Source organism: Elephantulus edwardii, unplaced genomic scaffold, assembly GCF_000299155.1.
Source record: "Elephantulus edwardii isolate Elephantulus edwardi_28Jun2011 unplaced genomic scaffold, EleEdw1.0 scaffold00260, whole genome shotgun sequence".
In the NCBI taxonomy this organism is placed as follows: Eukaryota; Metazoa; Chordata; class Mammalia; order Macroscelidea; family Macroscelididae; genus Elephantulus; species Elephantulus edwardii.
The window spans coordinates 1,871,399-1,895,479 of record NW_006400010.1 but is presented as its reverse complement, the minus strand read 5'-3'; the positions used below and the strand labels follow the sequence as shown (position 1 = coordinate 1,895,479).

General features: G+C 33.7%; 1 protein-coding gene across 1 annotated transcript in view; it reads right to left on the bottom strand.

Annotated features, from left to right (window-relative positions):
* CNKSR2 (connector enhancer of kinase suppressor of Ras 2) overlaps nucleotides 1–24,081 on the bottom strand; it is a 287,354-nt gene that overhangs the window by 133,743 nt on the left and 129,530 nt on the right. Inside the window, exons 8-9 of the mRNA XM_006899544.1 lie at nucleotides 18,624–18,770; nucleotides 1,082–1,215 (exon numbers count right to left, since the gene is read on the bottom strand). Of these exons, the coding sequence (XP_006899606.1) occupies nucleotides 1,082–1,215; nucleotides 18,624–18,770 (281 nt within the window). The remainder of the gene's footprint in view (nucleotides 1–1,081; nucleotides 1,216–18,623; nucleotides 18,771–24,081) is intronic.

The window sequence follows — 24,081 nt, the reverse complement described above, 5'->3', positions numbered from 1 at the left end:
ATTGTGCATTTCTGGCTGTGTTTGTCAGTCTCTTTATACAATAAAAAAAGGAATGAAAATGTTTATAAAATTGAGTATACTCAATTTGTATTACTAGACGACAACACAGTAACTACAGACACGTCATACTGATGTGCAGAGATCCTAAAATGTCGTCATATGCAATTTAATAAAAATTTTCAAATACTATAGATTCTACAGTAAAGAATGACAAATATCTAAATACAAGGAGTTGTAGCTATTTTATATACAAAAGGTATTCAGTATTAAGTATGGTGCTTAAAAATATGAAACCTAAATTGTTTTTATTAACAATGCAACTCATTTAAAAATTCAATCAGATTCTTTATGATTGGTATTAAATTATTTCTATTGTGTGCTGGTCTTTTTCCTTAGTTTTTGTATTCCACAAAGCTAGCTATAAAAACATACATATATATATATATATAAACTTTTGGGCTAAATGTATTGTGCACATAGTTATGTTCCTCCAGACCTGCCAGGATTTTAAAAAAGGACCCTGGAATTGAAATTGAGATATACTATCTCAAGAAATCTAGAAAACAATGCTAAAAAAGAAATCTAAAAAACAGACTTTGAAAGGCAACTGATTTTTATGCAATCTCTCCGCTTCCATTAGAGAAACATTAATGAACTAAGAAAGTAGAAATTTGAGATACAGAAGTATTAGAGAGGAAAAAAATACTCTTTTATTAAGGAAAAACCAAATCATTTCCTCATCACACACTTTAAGAAGGCATAAATGCAATCTATCACTTTCCCTTTAAAAAACATCAACTGCTTTAAAAGTCTTGGGGCTTCTTAGCCAAAGAACCATATTTGTTCTTTACTTACTAAAACAATTATAACTATGATTAAATATTACTTTCTATTATAGGAGAAAATGGGTATAAGTTATTAACACATAGTACATTTTACATGCAGTTACTATCGTTAACAAAAATGTATTCCTTGATGGAATAATTTTCCAGAATGTGTTCAGAATTCCTAACACATTGAAAAAATATTCAAGGTGTTCCCTGGGAAGCTGACTAAAACAACATGCTTGTTAATTTTATACCTGGGAATGTATGGTTCTGCAGGAGGAGGGGGAATGTAGAGATCCTGGAGGGCAGAACTGTCTCTTTTGGTGGGTGTACTGATGGTGCTGGAAGGCGTGGCAACGCTGCTTGTGGGACTTCTAGGTATAAGAGGCTGGTTAAAATGAAAAAGAAAATACATACGCACACAACACACAAAACAACAACAACAACAATGACACATAGTTATTTTTAAATTCTTTATTTCTGCCAAATTTCTGAACTTGGCTGAAATCAAGAAGCATGTTATTTAGCAGATGGATAATTTCTCCAAATATTTATTATATTACAGGTTTTCCCTTAGTTCCCAACTCACCTTATTCTGTGGTCTAACCACCTACTAAAGCTATTTTTTAAGTCAGCAAAACCATGCAGTATTGCACAATGGGAGATGTCCCTCACAATCAGGAACTTATTTGTCAGAATCCTACTAATGCCATTGAAATATGAGTAATGACAAAAAGTAATTCTCAAAAGAATCAGCTCATACACATTCTTGACTGATATGAGTAAGATATCATAGATATTTTCCAAAAACAAAATAAAACTAATCTGGGTTACTACAATGTTGGAGATTCTCAGAAAGTGTCATGAAAATAAAGTGTGAAAGGATAAATATAGAAGAGTATTATCTACAAAAAGAAATCTTTTTTTTTGTAAATATAAGCATAGCTGTCTTCTGAAAGCCATTTTATGGTACATCTTCAAAAGTTCGGTGATCAATGAGGCAATCATTCACCCTTCATATGCACACATACTTATTATTTTTAAAAGACTTTTAGTTGCATATTTGCATATCTGATCTATATGTCTATTTTTTAAAGTTAAGATAACGTATATTCTGTCTAAAGCAATACATTAGGATGCATTAAGAACACTCTCAATTCTAAATTTAAAAGCCTGTAACATTGATCACATGGTTTGAAAAACTATCCTAAATTAGCTATAATTAACAATTTGTCTTCATCTTATAGGTTTTATTGATTAGCTACATATACAATAAACATAAAAAGTAAGACTTACTGCAGTTGCAAAACAAATAATGATCACAAAATGAATTGTATGTTCACATGGTAAAATGTTTAGGCAGAACAAAACCACTTTTTGCATACCTATATTGATCAACAGTTCTATTATTTTAACAAGTACTGCTGGACAAGAAAAATGGCACATTACAACTATTTTATACCATGAAAATAATATAGATAAACAAAATCTTTCCGGAATAAGGCATAAATACAATGAAAAATACATGTCAATATGGCAGACTACACAGTTTATGACTTAATTCATAGTTTTGACATTCCTTGATTACACAGCCCACCTTTATAAATAAAGTTTTATAGGCTAATCTAAGTATTTTAACACATGACAGAATGAAATAAAAACGAGTATATTTAACTATAAGGAGGTTGCAGTAGTTAAAGCAAGTATATTTTGGAAACAAAACTCTTGCCAAAAATGCTCCAAATTACTGGTATTAAGAGAGATGCAAATCAAAACCACAATGAGATACCATCTCGCTCCAGTAGCAGTGGTAACGTTTAACAAGACAGCAAGTAATAAATGTTGGAGAGGATTTGGCAAGATAGGATATTTATACATTGTTGGCGGGATTGTAAAATGGTACCACTCTAGAAGGCAGTTTGGCACTTCCTCAAAAAAGCTGTACACAGAAATTCCTTATGACCCAGCTATTCCATTGCTTGGAATATACCTCACGAAAATGAGAACTGAGGCTTATATGGACACTTGTACACCAATATTCATAGCAGCATTACCGACCATTGCGAGAACATGGAAACAGCCCAGATGTCCAACCACAAATGAATGGATTAAGAAGTTGTGGTACATTCATATAATGGAATACTATGCAGTACGCAGGAGCAATCATTCTGAAAATTGCTATCTAACTTGGGAGGGACTGGAGAGCATTTACAGTAAGTGAACTAACTCAATCACACAAGGACAACTACTGTATAAAACTATTATTGTAGAATGAATATGAGGACATAAGGCAGGGGGGAGGGTGGAAATAGAGGTGTGAGGATGAGGGGGACGGTGTTAATCATATGGTTGCACAATTTGATGGGTGGGTGGGGTGAAGGAAATGGGAAGGATCTTTTGTTAATAAAAATGTATTCAAACTTTGTAAATAAATCAGAGTAATATAAAAACCCCCACCCAACTCTTTAGCTATAAGGTATTTTGAAATTATAAAGGTTGTAAGTGTCATCAAACTGGATGAACTCCACAAAGTTCCAAGAAATAGAGAACTGTATTTCTCCCACCCTCAACAGTTTTCCTATGTCTGTCAGGATATCTTATTAAACAAGAAATCTTGCAAAAAACCCCAAAAACAACAAACGAAAAAACAAACAGCTGTCATAAAAGAATAGAAATGTAAGTAAAAACATCCATCACACAGTGCATAATTTTCAATACTATTCGTCAGATGCACTGTGAGAGAGACTTATATTTATTAAGCATTTTAAATGCTCTAATATGTTCTGAATTAAAATACCTTAATATTTACCAGAAGTAAATGTAAACAAAAGTGTTGGAAACATAGGCTTTCTAATAACTTAAATTTTTATTTCTTTCCTCTTTTAGGATCACTTTTTCTATTTCCTTTTTATTTTACCATGTTGAAGTAAACATTGTTTTTCTTAGCTAGTGCCTATCTCCTCGCATCATCTCTAAAAAAATAAAAAAAAAGGAAGGGCCAAAATCGAAGACGTAATCAATGGTTGCAACGATATCTTCATTATTGCTGAAGTGCTGAAGTTTGGAGAAAGAATCCGCAGAACATCTTAATCTGCCTGGATTATTTCCAGGATTATCTTCCTAGGATGTTTGTGCCTTTCTCTTCCCAAAAACCCCAATATCCTTGTTCATTTTCTTCATGCTGCTATACTTTCGACTTCTACTGTCAAAAGAGAACTGCTTTAAAAGTCATTATTGGTATGATTTGTTAAACTGACATTGTTAGGTATGGCCTCATCATACAACAGAACAAACACTGGAGGTTCTGCATTATCCTCACAACTGTTGCTACAATTAAGCCCACTGTTGTAGTCACTGTGCCAATCCATCTCACTGAGGGACAACCTCTTTTTTGTTGGTCCTTTACCAAGCATAAAGTAGTCCAAGGACTAGTCTCTCCTGGTAACATGTCTAAAGTACATGAGATTAAGTCTATTAATCCTTGCCTCTAATGAACATTCTGGATGTATTTCTTCCAAGACAATAAGTAGCTGATCCTTCTGACAGTCCATGGCATATTTAATAGTCTTCATCAATATAATAATTCAAAGATATCAAGTTTTCTTAGTTTTCCTTATTTTTTGCTCAGTTTGCTTAGCTTTCCTTATTTTTTCCTCATTTTTGCCCCATGTGTTGTGGATTGAATGCTGCTTTATGTACCACTAAGTTGGAATCAATCCATAACCAATGCTCCAGCAGGTTTTTGGAGGCAGTAAATAACATGGGAGAAGACTGCTCATCTTTCTCCCATGGAACAGTTGGTGGACTAGAACTGCATGCCTTTGGGTTGGCAGAGCAGTTTCTTACCACTAGGCTGCCAGATCTCACTGGATTAAGTATCCCCAAAATATGTGCTGTAAATAATAACCCCACCTCGAATTTCAAAACCATCTCAGGAAGAGTTTTGAGGCCTTGAACACCAATGAACAAAGATCAAATGAGTTGTGGGAGGATATCAAGAATATCGTCCATGAAGAATGCAAAAGATCATTACAAAGGCAGAAGAGGAAGAAAACACCCAGATGGATGTCAGATGAGACTCTTGAATATTGTACTAGAGTGCTGAGAAGCCAAAGCTAAAGGAAGAAATCAAGAAATTAAAGATCTGAATGGAAAATTTCAAAGGGCAGCTCATGATGACAAAGCAAGGTATTATAAAGAAATGTGCAATGAGTCAGAAAATCAAAAGGGCCGAACTTGCTCAGCATTTCTTAAGCTGAAGGAGTTGAAAAACAAATTCAAGCCATGAGTGGCTATCCTTAAGGATGCTTTGGGCAGAATGTTACATGAAGCATTAAAAGAAGATGGAAGGAGTACACAGAGTCATTGTATCAGAAGGAACTGGCTGACATAGAAGAATTTCATGAAAACAACATATGAGCAAGAGTTTGTGGTAATAAAGGAGGAAATTCCAGTTGCTCTGAAAGAACTGGCAAAAAAAACAAGGTTCCAGGAGTGGACGGCATACCAACTGACATATTTCAACAAACAGACGCTGCCCTGGACGTGCTCACTAAGGTTGTGCCAAGAAATCTGGAGGACAGCCACCTGGCCAACTGACTGGAAGAGATTGCTATTTGTTCCCATTCCAAAAGAAGGTGACCCGTCAGAGTGTGGAAATTATCATACAAGATCATTGATATCACATGCAAGCAAGATTCTGCTGAAAATTATACAAAACTTACTGAAGCAACACGTCAACAGAGAACTGCAAGATGTGCAGGCTGGATTTAGAAGAGGCCGTGGTACTAGGGATATTATAGAGAATGTCAGATGGATCTTGGCAGAAAGCAGAAAGTACCAGAGGAATGTCTATCTGTTTCATTGACTACGCAAAGGCGTTTGACTGTGAATCACAACAAAATGTGGTTGACTCTGAGAAGAATGGGAATCCCAGAACATTTGATTGTGTTTATGTGAAACCTATACTTGGATCAGGAGGCAATCAACAGAACAGAACAAGGAAACACTGAATGGTTCAAAATTGGAAAGGGTGTCCACCAGGGGTGTATTCTGTCTCCATACCTTTTCAATCTGTATGCAGAACAATCATCCAGGATGCTCAGCTCTATAAAGAGGAATGTGGCATCAGGATTGGAGGAAGATTCCTCAACAACCTGCATTATGCAGATGATACAACCCTGCTTGCTGAAATTGAGGAGGACCTGAAGCACTTCCTGCAGAAAGTCAAGTACTGAAGCCTTCAATATGGACTGAAGCTCAACATTAAGAAAATGAAGATTCTCACCACTGGGCCAATTGGCAGCAGCATTATGAGTGGTAAAGAGATTGAGATTGTTTTTAGTTTGCTTGGTTCCACAATCAACACTCTTGGTACCAGCAGCCAGGAAATCAAGAGATGAATTGTACTGGGAAAGTCAGCTGTCAGGGACCTCTCCAGAGTACTGAAGAGCAACGATATCAGGCTGGAGACTAAGGTGCCCCTGATACAGGCCATGGTCTTCGCATTTGCATGCTGGACAGTGACTAGAGATGATAGAGAATTGATGTTTTTGAGCTGTGGTGTTGGAGAAGAGTGTTGAATATACCAGAGACTGCTAGGAGAACAAAGAGGTTTGTCCTGGTGAAGGTGAAACCAGGCTGCTTCTTGGAGGTAAGGATTCTGAAGCTTAGTCTGACATACTATGGGCATGTTGCAAGGAGGGATGAGTCCTTGGAGAGGGATGTCACGTTTGGGAGAGTGGAGGGACAGCGCAGGAGAGGAGGACCCTCGATGAGATGGATCAATTCAGTGATTGGGGTAATGGGAGTAGGTGTGGTGGAGACAGTAAGGTTGGCACTGGATAGAGCAGGGTTTAGGGCTTTTTGTTTGTTTGTTTAAGGCTCTTATACATAGGGTCACCATGAGTCGCCAGCTACTGGACGGCACATAAAAACAACAACAACAACAACAACAACAACAACAAATCTGTAGTTAATCTCATCTGTGAATGGGTTGTCTTTGTTATCTATTGTAGGGTGCACCTTAAACCAACCTTTTGATATATAAAATAAATCTAATAAGTGAGAAATGGAAAGATAGGAGGATAGGTGTCAAAATACATGGAGATTCCCAAGGAACAGGAAGCAAAAGCTCAAGAGACAAGGGCCTTCCTCCAGAGACAAAGATAAAGCCTTTCCCTAGAGCCAATACACTGAATTTCAACTTCTGGCCTTCTAAATTGTGGGAAAAGATACCTGTTTTTGTTAAAGTCATCTACTCATGTTACTACTTGTTACAGCACTACCAAGAATTTTATATTGGCAAGGCACTGTTCTAACAGATACCTAAAGCATGAAAACAGTTTTATAATTGGGTAATGGGTAGAGGCTAGACAAGTTTTGTTGTTCTCAACTGCCATCAAGTTGACTATGACTTGTAGCGATTTGTAGCAACTCTATAAATAATAGTCTAAATCCTCCCTTTCCCATGCCATCCTGACCATGTCTGACATACTCAAGACATTTGTTAGCGTCACAGTTTTAATCCATCTAATTGAGAATCTTCTTTGCTGACTCTCTACCTTTCCATTAATGATGTCCTTTTCCAAGGACTAGCCCCTTCTAACAATATTCCTAAGTTATGTGAGACAAAGATTCACTATCCTTTCCTCCAAGGACCACCTTGCATGCACCCTTTCCAAACATTTTTTCTCTTTCAGCAACCTATAGTATATTCAGCACTCTTTTCCAACACCACAACTCAAAGGTTCTTCTGTTATTCTTAGCCATTGTCCAACTCTCAGCTACTTAGGAAGTAACTGAAAAAATTACGTTTTGGGTCAGGTTCACCTTAGTCTTCAAGCTGACATCATTGCTTTTCAGCACTTTGGAGAGGTTCCTGACAGCAGACTTTCCATCTTTCTGGATGCTGGTAAAAAGGGTGTTGATTGTGGATCCAAACAAAATGTCTCTCATGTGATATACACACAATCGTGTGTTAAAGAGATTAAGCTCATGACCAATGGATCTAACCAATTACCACAGCAGAAAACCCATCAGGTTAGACTGAGGAGAAAAGAGAAAATTAAACAAAAGAATAATGTCTGCCTCTTGGAATACTATAGGCAAGAAACAAGCCTAAGGAGAGACATCTACTTTTCTCCAAGAATAGAATTACCACTGGAGCAGCTAGTTAAGTAGCATAGGAGGCAGGGTCTTCTTAGTTTCACGTGTTGGGGTCACTTTTGCCTGGACCTCAAAAGGTGAGTCTAAAGCCTCCTAGATTTCAATGAATAAAATCTTTTCCATCTTGGTTCCTGAATGTGAGGTTACCATTAAGGTGTACTCAGCAAGCTCTGATAACTAAATGCCCTCCAGAATCTGGTGTCTGTGGTCAACCAAAATCTGGAGGGTAAGACCACACTGTCCAGATGGTATTAGAGGACAAAGGTGTTTTGTTTTTGTTTTTTTAAAGAGGATTATTTTTAAAGTCTTGAGAACTAGTTTACATTGTTCCCTGATTTTGGTCTTGCTTGATGTCTGTTATTCCTTCTTTCCCTACAACTTTCCCCTCCCAATTTGTAACAGAAATATCATTCTTGTGATTGTTCTGCCATCAGTAACTTGTTTTCTAGATTTCACAGGTTCATATGTGAAGTGGAATTTTGCTCAAAGATTAAGTGTGTATAAAGTCTTAACCATTTTTTACTTAGAAGACTAAGAAGATGAGATTTTGGACGTGAAGTTAAGACGTTTGGAACGTCAGGGTTAAATGTGTCATAAAGACATGCCTTTACATGGTTTGTTGGAAGCCAAAAAATGAATGCTATGAGGAACTGAAAATGCCATGGCTTGCGTCAAGTGCTCCTTAGGCTTCAAAGTGACATCTTTGCTTTTTAACAATTTAAAAACATCTTTTGCATCAGATTTACCCAATGCAATATGTTGTTTTGACCTCTTCCCTGTGCTTTCATGGATGTTGAGTGTGGGTCTAGGTAAAATGAAATCCTGAACACATCAATATTCTCTCTGTTGATCATGATGTTGCTTATATGTCCAGTTTTGAGGACTTCTGTTTTCTTAATGTTGAAGCTAATGTTGAGCTTTAGCAACAAGTATTTCAAGTCATCTTCAGCTTTATAAAAAAAGGTTGTACCATTTGTATATTGCAGGTTGTTGATGTGTCTTACTTCAATCTTATTGTTAAATTCTCCTTCATATAGTCAAGCTTCTTGGATTATTTGCTCACATATAGACTAAGTAGGTAAAAAACCCTACAATACTGAGGCACACATTTCCTGATTTTAAACCACATTTGTTTGGTTCCAGCAAATGTCTCTGCATGTATACACATAAGTGTTCTGGAATTCTCATTCTTTGTAATATTATTTATAGATTTTAGGATCCACAAGTATGTGCATACCTGTCTATAAAACAAAGGTAAATATTTTTCTCTTTCAGTCTAGATACATTGGACACTAGCAATGATATCCTTTGTTGTGTGTTCTCTTCTGAATCCATCTTCAATTTCTGGCAATTCTCTGGCTCCAACTGTGATCAATGTGTAAAATTTATTCTTGAGATGACCTCTAAATTAATGTTGGATATACTAAATTTAGTAATTTTACTCTCATGGATGTGATATAATTATCAGAAACTACAATTTGAGATTATATAAGAGCAAAAGATGGTCTATTCTGCAGTCAGCTCTTGAATGTGTTTTGACTGATGTTACTGAGCCTCTCCATCCTATCGATTACTGTGTATTTCATCTGATGAAGTCCAAATGTATAGTTGCTATTTATGTAGCTGAAAAACTAACTGTATTTCTAATTGAATAAGTAATTGGTCTGGAAAAATGCTATTATGTAATCCCTGGCCATATTTTCCAACTACAGATCCTTCTTTTTTGCTTTCTTATGTAACTTAATCACTAGTAATTATTAATGCATCTTCACTGCCTGTCCTATCAATTTCAGACTGCAGCGACAAATAAATATTTCCAGTTTATTAAGCTTTGGCATTCATTTGTGGCTGCAGGAATGGCACCCACTTCCTAAACAACATGCCTCCGCAAACTCTCTGAGCTTTGATAAATGTCGATAGTTGTAAAGGGGCTTCAGGCCTTTTGTTCACAGGTCACTATGAGTCATGCTCAACTTTAAGGCAATCAACAACAACATGTAAATGTGCACAATTTTTTTATTAACTAGGTCTTTTTTGTTGGTGTATTTATGCATATTAACCTATCACTGGTAGCATGGTAAATTAGTACAAGGACAAAAAACTAACTCTTAAATTATTTCCAAATAGAAAACAGATTGTAATGTAACAGCTGGTTTGATTAAATCAACTAGTTGAAAAGAACAACTAGCTCTTTCAGAGAAAAAAGCAACTAGTTAGTCCCAATGTCAAACCCAACTGGCTAGTTATTTTATTAATAGATCTATAAAAAATACTTCAAGATGTTTACCATGTAAATTTCATCTGACTTATAAGTATGCTTTGTATCATTAAGAAAACAACACTAAAAACAATCCAACTTAATGCCATTGAGTTGGAACCAATTCATAGCTGAACCTCTGGAGGGTTTTCAGAGACTTTAATTTATACAAGAGAAGACTGCCCATCTTTTTTCCTGAGAAAAAGCTGGTAGATTCAAACTTCCTCTGATAAAGCACATGGTAAACAGTTAATATATATTGGTTTTATCAGAAATGCATATAGCTTTTTAAAAGTAACTGTATTTTTTTATTAAGCTAATTAAAACTAAAAAGAAAATATCTTTTACTTAAAAATAAGTAACATTAAAGATAAGTATATAAACTTAGATATTAAATAATATTAAAATAAATGAATGGAAATCCAAAATCTCTGTAAATGTTCATTAAAATTAATAAAATAAAATTTAAAAAAAGAATTATTTTCAGAGGGAGGGGTGGACAGGGAGAAGAATGCAACAATGAATGAATTGAAATCCAAAATCTCTGTAATTGTTCATTAAAATTAATAAATAATAACGTTAAAATAAACTATAATAAAGTAAAAGCTTTGTGAGAAAGTGAAAATAATTAACCACCCAAAGAGAGGATTTACTATCTCTCAAAAATTTTTCTAACTTTGGTCAACAATTGAAATAGTATATGATTAAACATCTAAAAGAATTAAAAATGTATTAAAGAACATTAGAAAGACATAATTTGACTAAGTCAGGCCTAGAATAACAACCTAGAAACAAGCAGTGAGTGATTCCTAATTATAACAAGTGACACTGAAAAGAAATGGACAACTGATACATGTAAAAGCACACAAAAAGAGAAATTTTGTTGACTTCAGCTCAAAAAAGGAGTTCTCCTATTATTGTTTTAGTAGGAATATTCCATAGTTTGAGAAAAATAGCTAGAAACAAACATCAAATAATGAGAAAGAATAACATATCCTGGCATAAATGAATCACTTATTTACAACACAGTCTCAGAAAAGCAGTCATCACATTGTTAATTATTTTGAAATTTAGAAAAAAAAAAAGTAATATTTTCCTTTTATCACATATGGATTAAATTTGTATAGAAAAACAATTAGGAATTATCAACATTTTATGGATTACATGGACAAAACACAAGGATTTTAAACCTACATCTGTCATGTAAAAAAGCATGAAGCTTAAGTCTAAAGGATGTATTGTTGTGTACCACAGAGTTGGAACCAATTTATAGCTGACCCTCTGATGGGTTTTCAGACGCTCATTCTTCTCTTGTGGAGAAAAGCTGGTGGCTTTGAACCGCATGCCTTTGGGATTATAGTGCAGCTTCTTGCCACCAGAGATCTCTTACTGATGCACTATGCAATAAAGTATGATATAGGTCCATTTTCAATCCTCCCCAAGGAAGTTTATATTTCCTAGAAGGATTTTGTCACACATTTAGTTTTAGGTCTAAATGGCCATTGTGACATAAAGTTTTACTTCTATAGCTTTAGAAAGGCTCCATTATGGGATACATACTGTAGATATGTTGTTACTCTTCTACAATAAGTAGAATGCTAGATTTATGGAGGTATGGGTTTGAATCCCTCAAAATTTTGAAATTAAAAAAAATGTTTACATAAAGGTATTAAAATATATTTACAACCTCAGATAAATTGAAAACTTATTATTATCAACAGGAATCAGACATCTACTAGGTAAAACTAACATGTACATTTTTCATAGTATAAATTTGAACTGGCTAAACGTAATACTTTAAAGTTGCATTCTAAGATACTGTATGGCACAAATCTTCCCCTGTATCATGAGTAATGATTTGAGCAATTATATTCTACTCATTCAGCTTAAATGTCATTGGAATATTGTGATTATTGTACAAAACATTTCCCACATTTGTATGGGATCACTGAAATCTCACTTTAAATTCTTTGATGGCTCAGGTGTTTTCTTTGTACCCTCCATCCTAACATAACGGTAATTGAGCACATCTGGAAGGTATCACTGTACCTCTGAAACACCCCTGTGGTCTTAAAAGAATGTGAAAAAGATGTCTATACTTATGGTCTTAAAAGACTACGTGAAAAGGATGCCTATACTTAAGAAATTATGCTTGCTGTTAAAGTTTCAGTGAAAACATTTTACATTTTATTCTATCTTGGTGAGGATATTTTAGCTTTGTTTTCCTTCTGTCTAGTAAATGATCCAGCTTTGATAGTTATAAAAAGTCTTGAATGAAACCAAAGCTCCAACATAATGATAAAAATAGTATACTATGTATGCATGAAATGATTATGTCCAATATTCACTAACATAAAGATCACACAGAGCTTGCTTTATCTTGGGAGGGAGGGCGGGAGAGATACACACTAAAGTACAAATGATCACATCAAGCACAAAGTATGTTTTATTCACTCTTGGGAATAAGCTCAGAGTCAAACGGATTACAAATACTCCATTATTCTAGCACAGAACATTCACACAAGTCCTTCTTACTTGGTTAAAATACACTATTATTTATAATCTTCAAATCTAATACCAGAATATTGTTTTATATTAGCAACTCTCTTTTTTTAACATCTAACTAACTAAGTGTGCAAGAAAAAAACGTATTCTTGGGTTTTTGAGGGAGGCAAGAAATTTCACACAATTTTATAAACTTCCTAAAAAGAATGAAAATTTTGGAAAATCATTAGGTGTATTGTTTACCTGGTTATGCTTTTAATATGTAGTAAAGTACTTGAAAATAACTTAAACAAGAAAAGCACACATTCAAAATTTCTGTTTTATAGTTTTTCCTAGAATCCAAATTTACAAATACAGAAAGATGGAATCTTCTTTCACAAACATCAGGTTTTTTTCTTTCCTTTCAGACTAACAGAAAATCAACTACATATTTGATCTGGAAACCATATCTGTAGAAGTTAAAAAAATACAAATAGATATAGCTGGATAAAATATATGTTCTGTAATTAGCCAAGATATAACTGAGTCACACTAGAAAATAGCTTCTTCCACTGATTTCTCAAATTTTGCTCAGTTTAGTGAGGTTTACAGTAACAACAACTCACTGTTGTTGAGTCAGAACTGACACTGGTAGGTTTTCAGAGGCTGTAAATTGCACAAGAGATTGTCAGTCTTTCTCCTGTGAAGTGATTGATGAATCTGAACTGTCAGACATTCAGGGGCAGTGTAACTCCTTACCCATTAGGCCACCAGATTTATGGTGGCCAGATGAATATGCAAGTCACACTGTAACATTAAATCTAGACATCTGTGGTTATTTTTCAAATTACACTACACATTAATTATGTAGGTTAAAGAAAGTAAGAATCAGTAATTTTTTCATCAGAGGTGATTATTTGTAATAAGTGTTGACATTTTGAAAGAGTATGGCTAAAAAGACACAAATATTACTTAGAGTCTTTAATTAATTTGCTTAAACAATGGTAACCAAAAGTTTGATGTAAGTTGCTTGCAGCTATTTACTAACTTCAACATGTAAACCATATAACTGTTTCTGCCTCCCAGTTACAACTACTGTATTTTTAGTTAAAAATTAATACTGTTTTCTAGTGTTATACCCAGTATTACTTTTCTTCCTTTCAAAATATATTCGTAAAATAAATTTCTTAGTAACATTCAAATTTTCGCACACTAATTTTTTCTTCAATTATGACCATAACTTTGATTATGAAGTAAAAGTTATCATTATTAATGTCCTTTGAATTTTACAAAAAAATATTTTGACCACTCATACCTGTGGATCTTTAAAATGTAATATAAACAGTGTTCTCAAGTTTTGATATCAGTTGACAGACAAAACCGCTTGGTAGGACTATTTGCTTTACATTTCTTTTTCTGCTCAAAGTTATTTAAATATCTTGTAAGAATGATATTTAAAGTAATGCTAAGCAGGAAAATTTAAACTGAAAAGCATACGACCACGGAAGAAACTATGGCAACAATGGAAGAGATTTATGGATTAGAATTCCAATTAGGAACATAATTCTAATGATACAGCTTGACCTTATTTTGCATAAAAATGTTGTGCATAATTCCTCTAACATTATCTTGAATTGCAGCATGGAGTGTAGTGATAATTCCTGAGAAGCATGCTCACCAAAGAAAGATGGGTTCTTAAATGTTTTTTAAAATTATTGAACTCTACTGATCAAAGAACATTCATGACAGTGTCCAGCTAATTTTGTCACACATCTCATTAAAAAAAAATCACATCACTCACGAATACTCATAACTTAAGCCCACTAATTTAAAAACACAAATGTGTAAAAATATACCTTGAGTTTATCTACAATTTAATTGGAATATTCATTGATTTGCAAGAACAAGAGTCATCCCTGTATACCAAAGGAGTGACCATGCATAACAGAATGCAGTAAATTATTAAGGGGTGTCAGACTAAACAGATGCTTTTAAAAATAGCTCCCAGGAAAACAGGAAGCACTGGTATGCTTTCTTAGAATAAAAGACTTTATCTTAAGTAAGGTAACAGGATTATTTAAAAATGGGTACAGAAGAAAACAACTTTAATCCTCAAGATATTATTAAGTCTACTTGTAGCATTTGACCAAGGTATTTCTAAGTCCTGTACTTGTATTGTAGAATGTTTGAGACATCAAGAATTTCACAAAAGAGCTGCCAAACGTCATGAAATGTACTAATGAAATTGATCTGTGACCATGAGGTTGAATTGTATGCTTTTGTTTATTTGGTTCTCAATTAATTTGAAAGAAAATAAATCATTGAAATACATATCAAATGGCACTAACTTTAATTTTTTTCAGAAATAATGCTGGTGCTTTCATTAAAGCATGTGGTATCATTTAACAATCTTCTAACTTAGGATTTCTAAGGCTGTGTTTTATTTGTGTAAATAAAAAATATTTCCTTGTTAGTTAAAAATCAATATTCTTTATGTTAGGATAACATTTTTTTTAAAAAAAGAAATAGATGCATGTAATAGTGCATACATATACACTTCACAAATTTTGTCTTGACAATGCTAGTAGATAAATTAAGCCTGGCATAATGTAAGAAAATGAAATAGATTTTAAGTTAAATAAATGCTATGTATAATTTCTTTTTGGTAGCCTCTATTTTAAGTAGTTCCTAGTATACTATTGGTGCAGCCTGTGTGAGGAAAGAAATCCCATGTTTAATTTTTCAAGTTTGAATATTGAATAGTGGAAGAATTAAAGAATATTTAGCTTCAATGTATTTGTACACACACCAGAAGCAAGAGTAATATAGGAATGATACTTGTATAAATGTCTACACAAAGCATGGTTATTACATAAAGCACTTATGTTTTACATTAGTGGTTCTTTCTTAAGTAATATGAAAAAAAACGGGCCTCAAGGAAAATCAATAAAGAATGAAAAACTCTGTTTAAGACTTTTTCATCCAACTATTTCTTTAACTTTCTGCCCTCTAGAGGTAGTCTACTTTCAAATTGCAGGACATGGTAGCTTCAGATATTTGCCCATCTTTGAATATTTCAAATATATCAAGTATTTAAAAATTCTGTTCAGATAATTCCCAGGTATTTTTAGCCAAAGCCTTAAGAACAAGAAAGAAATCTGCAATGATATAATTTCAGGACTTTAAAATAGCTTCCAAGGAGAAGATTTGATGGTGATGATCATGGTGTGGTGTGTAAGAGGACTTATCCATAGCCCTTGTTTCTATGATCTGGCTTTAAAACCACTGTTGTTGTGTACTGTCGATGAGGGCTGATCCTCCAGAGGATTTTCAAAGGAAGGAAATCGCACAGGAGGAGATTACCCATCCTTCTCCTGGGGAGCATCTGGTGGATTTGAACTGCGTGCCTTTGTGATTGCAGTGCAGTTTCTTACCACTATGCCACCAGAGCTGAAAGAAAACATCTTCATTCCATTTTGTAAACAGCCAGTGAACTAATTTCAGGGGAGTTTTCCCACCCCACCCCAGCCCTATTGTTTTATCTATAGATGGTTGAGCGGATGCTAACAGAGTGAAGTAAATTTAGTATAGATAATGAAATTATGAAAACATTGGTACATATAAGCATTGGTAATGTGCCATGTATAAATGTCTTTTTTTGTGAGATTTTTCACATTCTGTAAAAATGTACATTTATAAATACACATAGATCTGGTGAGTGAGTACTGAGGAATAAATTAGTGATCTTATGAGGTATATTTCTTGGCATTTTAGAAATGGAACTTAAAATCGATTACAGAATTAGGAATAATGTGAGATAATTCTTGAAATGAAAGTCTATTTTCTAGCTTTTAGTACATATACATCAAATGTAAGTGAGATAAAAATAAAATGATAGCCTTTCAATTATTTCAACTTTTCCTGTCAAAGTGATTCTTCATTGACTTTTGTCATTACCTTAACTTTCATTTCTATTCGTGTTTGAAGAGGGACATGTTTTCAGGTCCCCGCCACCCCCAGAGATATGCTGTCTGAATTCATGGATCAACTGGAAACTATTATCTTTTTAGTGTTAACGTAAAACACAGTGGACTAGGAAGTAGCTAGAGTCCTCGTGACACAACAGTAAAACTTTAACTGGTAACTGAAAGGTTAGTGGTTCAAAATGCAGACAGACTAGGCATAAGAGACTTAGCAATTTGTTCCCATAGAGATTACAGCCTAGAAAATCCTATGGGGCAACTCTACTCTGTCACATTAGGTCACTAGGAGTCAAAATCAACTTGATGGCACCTAAAAACAACAGACAGAGTCTTATATAGCAGGTAGGATATAATTCAGTGGTAGAACATTTCATTGCAGAAGGGGCCTGGTGGTTTAGTGGGTTAAGTGCTACTAACCAAAAGGTCAGTGGTTTTAACACAGAGGGAGAAACATGAAAGCCTGATGGGGTAATTCTACTCTGTTCTGTAAGGTTGTTAATGACTCACTTGCAGTGAATTTGGTGTAACAACAATAGAGATGAGTTATTAAATGTAACCTTGAAAAACACAGAGAAGAAAAGCTAATGGGTGAAAGTGAGACTTTTTTCAGAGTTCTCACCATACAGAATCTGAAGATGGATCATTGGGATGACATGTCAATAGAACACTACACAGTGGAAGAACAAAGCAACTTAGAATGCAGCAAGAAAAGAAAATGATGCAATGGTATGTTTGATCTGATATTCTATGTCTAATGTCAATGAGTCAGATAGTGACTTTTGAACCTTAATGACCATGATAGTAAACACATAGTGCAATTTAAATGCATCTGAATATATTAACACAGTTTTACATATACTTATGTGAAAAACTGAAAGAGTCACATGAAAATATTAAGGCATTAATGTTAGAACATTTAGTGTATCTTTATATGGTGCATGAATAATGCCAATTCTGAGGCCAATAAATAGAAAAATTCTAAACAATGAGAAATCATAATACTCTATAATGTCAGTCATATACAATGGAAAGTTTTCTTATTAGAAAAAATCTATGGATGGTATAATGTACTTATATATATAATTTATTAACAATTTAATAGTAGTGACAACAGTGACATTTTAATATATTATATTCCTTTTTAATCTCAATAGGTACTGTTCTATTTCAAAAGATAATTTTTAAAAAATTTTAAAAATTCTATTTCAAATATAAAAGTCGTCTACTTTTTAAAATGCAGGATTGATGGTAGAAGGCAGTTTTTCCTATAATGTGTTCAAAGATTATATCCTGACTGAAATAGAATAAAATGTATTACTTCCTTTTTTTACTTCAGAGTCATAGTTTTAAAATGTTCTAGAAAACTCTTCTTTATAGCAGTATAATTGATTCAATACCTAGAGTAATTTTAGAGTGATGATTTGTACTGAAGGGGAAAAATGTTAGAAATTCTAATGTAACAATTTTCCTTATTCTACCACTCACTCTATAGTGTGGAAGTATTTTATGAGGTACTTTAAAAGAATTTAATAAGCTATCATCTAATTTTTTCTAGAAGTGTATATGCAAATATAACTTATAAAACAGAAGATTCTACCACAAAATTAAACTTCCTGTTTTCATACTTTGGTATGAAACAACTTGTGGTTCATTGGAATTATGCTTTAAATGATTACAAATTAAGGCAGGGTTCTTTATCACTTGGGTTTAGTTATAGTAACTCTCTCATTTCATCACAATTAAGCCTATTAAGATAAGCTGTGAAGAGATCATTTTACAAACAAATTTTCAAAAGCATACAAGATTATTCCATATGCTGCTGAGATGAGGCACAATAAAGAAGCATTACTGAGAAAAATCTATGGCTAAAATGATGGTGTATGACTTATGATTAAGCTTCATTACCTGCAGAGCAAGGGGCTTCCATCTCATATTTTTCAGTAAAGCTGGTGCTGAGGTAAGCATGCTCTGAGGTCGCTTTTTCAAAGTTAAGATAACACCACTCGGGTCCTCTCGTAGTGCATTCACCAAATTTTTCAACTGCCACCCCACCTGGTAACCAGCAAAATCATTACAATAAAATTGAGGTACAGTATTCAAGATTTATTGTTCTCCCCCTTTAATAAGATTAGTAAAAAAAAAATCACATAAATGATGTACCATCCTATCCATTTTCAGGAGATACATACTAAAGAAAGAAATTTTATCACTGAATTAACCATGTTATTGCATTAGAGTCCGTATCATTATGAGACAACATAGTGGACATTTACCATGTCAAAGCAGAGGCTAGAACGGTATCCTACCAATGGAGTAATTTAGAAATTAGGTCACCATTAAATTAATACTGCTTGCTGTTGGGTCTATATCCAAGCTCTATTCATAAATAAAAATTTAAAAATCCACTTGCCTGAAAACAAGGAGCTTAAAAACTCCACCACATGCTTTCTCATCACCATCTTTAGAGAAATGTGGCACAAAGTCTCTAAATTCAACTGACATTATACTAGCAATGGCAGGTACTGACACACCAAGGCAACAGTCTGATGCTTGGAAGACAGCTTCAATACAAGAAACCATTTACCATGCTATAAAAATAGTATTAAAAATATGACAAGGTAATGCTTCTTCAATACAGCAGCTATTGGGAATGTATTATAAGCAACTCTATAAATTTAAAATAGAATGTGCTAAATGTAATGAAGGTATATTACTTTACTATCACTCAAAAACAATTAAATTGCACAACTAATTGTGCAATTACACCAAAGCACTTATATAAATGTCCTGAAACCTAGCTGAACTGTTAGTGGTGTTAAAATATTTCATTATCCTTTTGAAGTTATAAACATAGAATATTTTTTCTTAAGATTGTTTTAAAAATGGACTAATGATGCACTATCAAGTAACTGGAATCCTGGAACTGTTTTTAAAACCACATTTAAAAAATGTGGAATACTAAAATGTTTGTTAAAAATACATTTTATATATGAAAGAGAAAAGTCTTTTATTCCAATTTTAGTGAATTAGGATGTTCCATCATAGGTTATAGAAGTACAGTGGATCAAGATTTATCCTTTATTTTAGGCAAGATTTAGTAAATGATCTAAACAGTGATCTAGACTTGTCTTGGGAACCTGAGTGAAAGAAAATAGGTTCCTTTTTTTGCTATTCATAATGTTATTCCCAGAAGATACTGCAGCACAGATCTCCAGAGATCATGATGAAGAGAGGTAAACTGGAATGCAGTCCCTTTAGGCTAATACGAGACTAATATGTTTCATGAACACTGATATAAAGTAGAACTTCAGCTCTTGTGGAACTGAGTGATGGTGAAGAGAAAGAGGACAAAAGAGAAGTGAGATATTGTGATGTTTAAAACCTCATGAATCTTAGACATGAATGACAAAGGTCATGAGCAAGATCCTCTAAGTTAAAACAAATCACATAAATATAGATCAACTATAGTGGCGGAACTGGTCAAATGTTTTCCATTGCATATAAGTGAAATTATTACAAGACTGAAAGTATGTTGCATCGATTTCTCTCATAACTAAGTAGGATCTATATACAGACATTAGAACAAGCCAAGATTCAAAGCAAAGTGAGCTTAAATGCAAGTGCTTGTCAAGAAAGGAGAAGACTTTTTCATTACAGGTCCAGAGAAAAACCTTATCAGTTCTACAAGGAGTTTATGAACAACCATTAATGATGATCACATTTCTAGAATTTATGAAAAGAATGGCTAATAAGATGAAATCTCTGGTAGTACAGTAGATTAAGCATTGAACTTCTAACCCACAGGAGAACGAGATGGGGCAGTGTATTCACAAGTTACAGCCTTGGAAACCCTACAGGCTGTCCTACTATGTCCTGTGTGGTCATTATGAGTCATAAATGGCTGGAAAGCAGCAGGCTTTCTACTAAAGCAGCCAATATGACAGCCATATCTTTTTTCCAGCATATCTATTCTTAACAATGAATTACACATGTATTTCTCTTGACCATTTTTTGTCTAGTTTAGTCTATGTTCTTCGTGACTAAAGATTTTCAAGGCTCCATGACGTTTTCCTGTGAGATGTTCAGCACAACTTGATCCATCTCCTTTCACACTTTCTATATGCTCTAAGTAAGTAATTTCAGAAACTAGAATGGTTTTTCTGAGAAACAGGAATTTTTTTTAATGAGAAAATAAATTTGGTTAGATTTGAATTTTACAGCTGTTACTTAATGACAGAAAAATTGGGTATATAATTTTAGTACTTTTTAATTAGACTTTCCACTATCACCAAGATAACATTAGCAGTATTTAAATAAAAAACAAACAAATATACACCAGAAAGCATTAAAAGTATGGTTTTGATTTCTAAATTTTACTCCTACCAGCCTTAAAAGTTAATTGGACAGAAAGCACAAAGATACATGGACTACAAGTATGTGAGATTACCTTTTAAATTTATTAAAAGCTGTAGTGTTTAAATATTCATCAGTAAGAAAATTATTGTAGGGCAGTGATGCTGCAAAATAGTAAGTGTAAGTCAGTACTATTTTGTAAAAAAAAGATATAAATGTAAAAATATAGGAAGATATACAACACTGATAATGGTAAGTACATTAGAGTGATATAAATTATAATATGAAATTTCTTCTTTATACTTATACTTCCTGAATTTGGGGAAGTATGAGTTGTTTTTATGATAAACTGTAATAAAACAAAAAAAAATTTTAAGGAGAAATAAAAATAGGGTGTAGTTCATGAATAGTAATATTCAAATTAAGAAATCATGTGTTTATGAATTACCTAATCAGCAGTATTTTTTTAAGGATGGAAAATTTCCCTCAAAAAAGTATAGAATCAGCAAAGCAACATTATGTAAAACAACAAAAGGTAGTGATGGAGAATCCTATTTTCTCAATGCATAATAGAGAATATAAGTTACTCAGGTTTGCTCAATATTTTATTTTTACTGATAAAATTTAAACAGGATAAAGTAACTAGTTACTTCTGCTCCAACTCACTTGATCTAAAAAGGACTATAGTAGAGGAGAATAAAGCCTTTCCCACCTTTTTCTACAACTATTTTTTATTCAATAAATCATTTCAGTAGATATTTCATTTAAGAATTAAGTCAATTTCACATATTTCAAATGGAAAGTAAGTAGGCTGAGTAACTCACAGCTTGTATGTAACATTTTTCTCAGTAATACAGATGGTTTTAGCTACAGCATATTAGCTAACCACACTGACAGTAATCCATGTCTTACTCTTTCTTCCTTATTTCTTTAAAGAAACTGTCTACTTTGACTCATTTCTTCATTAATTTTTATCATCTCTTTTACATCTAATTTATAACTATTGTTCTCATTTATTGAATTCTAATGGAGAACAAATGATCCTAGAACTCCAGGGAAAGACTTGCAGTTCTGTGATATCTTAATGAGTGCTTGCCCATATAATGAGAAAATTATTAAAATTAATTTAATTCCTTTTAGTTGTAATTAAAGGAATGTTGGTGGCCTAGTAGGTTAAGTGTTGTTTGAGCTGCTAAAGGGAAGGTCGGTAGTTCAAATCCACCACCAGCTCCTAAGGAGATTGAGGAGGTGGTTTACTCCCATTAAGATATAGTCTCTGAGATCTGATGGTGTGTTGCCATAAAACATAATCAACCCAATGGCAGTGGGTAGGTTAACTATTACTGAAATACTTATGGCCTATAGATTACGGAAGGAAATGAGCAGATGGTATGATAAAATAAGTGTGTATTTTAATAACTTCAAAAAGGGTGATAACTCCTTCATTAGAGGCTAGATGTAATAGTACATATGGTAAAATGTAAAAATATAAATCAACAATAATTTTTCAAGATTAAGGTTCAATTTTCTGGTTAAAGTATAACAGGCTTGAATTAAAAAACATGTAAGATACACTAATAGTATTTCTGAAAGCAAACTATGTAGTAATCTTTATGTTAGTTTCAACTGAAGATTTTCGTTTCAATTGAAGGGACCCTAGTTGTTGCTAATATGAGTTGCTAATATGAAATGAAATTAAATAAGGTATGAAGTTTTAAGAGAATAGGTTATGGATAAAAAATGAAGAGAAATAGTCTAATAATCAGAAGTATAAACACAGAACTAGCTGACTTGTGAAACTGGGAGTAACACATCAAAGGATATGTGCCAGTATTTTTGTGTAGGATGAATCATTAGATGACTTCTAAAGTCATAATACATTTCAATAATAACAGGTACAGTGCATAAGGATACATAAATAGATAATAAGAGATGAGCTCGAGTAAAGGAATGTGGTTTTCACATACCTGACTGCTTGTATTCCATCTTTTCCTCTTCTTTCAATAAAATGTAGGTATTAGAAGTATTACACTTAGAATATTTTACATCCTAACAACTGTCTGCATATGATTCCTAATTATCTCTAACCATCTTTACTTTCTGTCATGAACTTCAATCCTCTATCTCCAATTATTCATTTAATCAATCATAATAACAATTATGGCATAGTCAGTCACCTATAATTCACCATACTAGGTTTTCATATTTATATTACATTCTTTTTATTTATTTATATAAGCACAAGAGATAAGTAGGAAGGCCAGAATTCACATTCAAATCTGTGTGTTTCTAAAACACAAGGCCTTTTGAGAACAAGTATCTTCCTCAGAGTATCCCACTAGCTGACCAAATGAATGCAATTTTGCCAAGTCAAACTCATTTTCTCCTTGAAAATTCACCAGAAAAACAGGTTCTCTTGTTTATTACTTTTCAAACACTGACTAGGGGAGGATAAAAGGAGAACTGATGCCTTTGAACTGTGGTGTTGGAGAAGAGTATTGAATATACCATGGACTGCTAAGAAAACAAAACAGGTTCACCCTGGAGAGGGTTAAGCCAGGCTCCTCCTTGAAGGCAAGGATTCTGAATCTTTGTCTGACATACTTTGGACATTCTGCAAGGAGGGACTGGTCCTTGGAGAAGGACATCATGCTTGGAAGGGTGGAGGGACAGTGCAGGAGAAGAAGACCCTTGATGAGGTGGATTGATTCCGTGATGGTGTAATGGGGGTGTCTGTGTCAGAGACAGTGAGATTGGTACAGAATAGAGCAGGGCTGAGGGTTGTTGTACACAGGGTCTCTATAAGTCGCACTTTGGAATCACCTAAGAATATTCCCAAAAATCTATGTATGGATCCTAAGGAATAGATTCTAAGAATTAACACGCTTTCTGTTTTAGTGTCTGATCCTTAGACTTAAAAGAGAGTCCTAACTGCTACTGCTCTTTCTGCTTGCCTTTCCCAGGTCTAAAAGTATTCCTCTCCTCTCCCCCCTTTCTTTCTCTCTCTCTC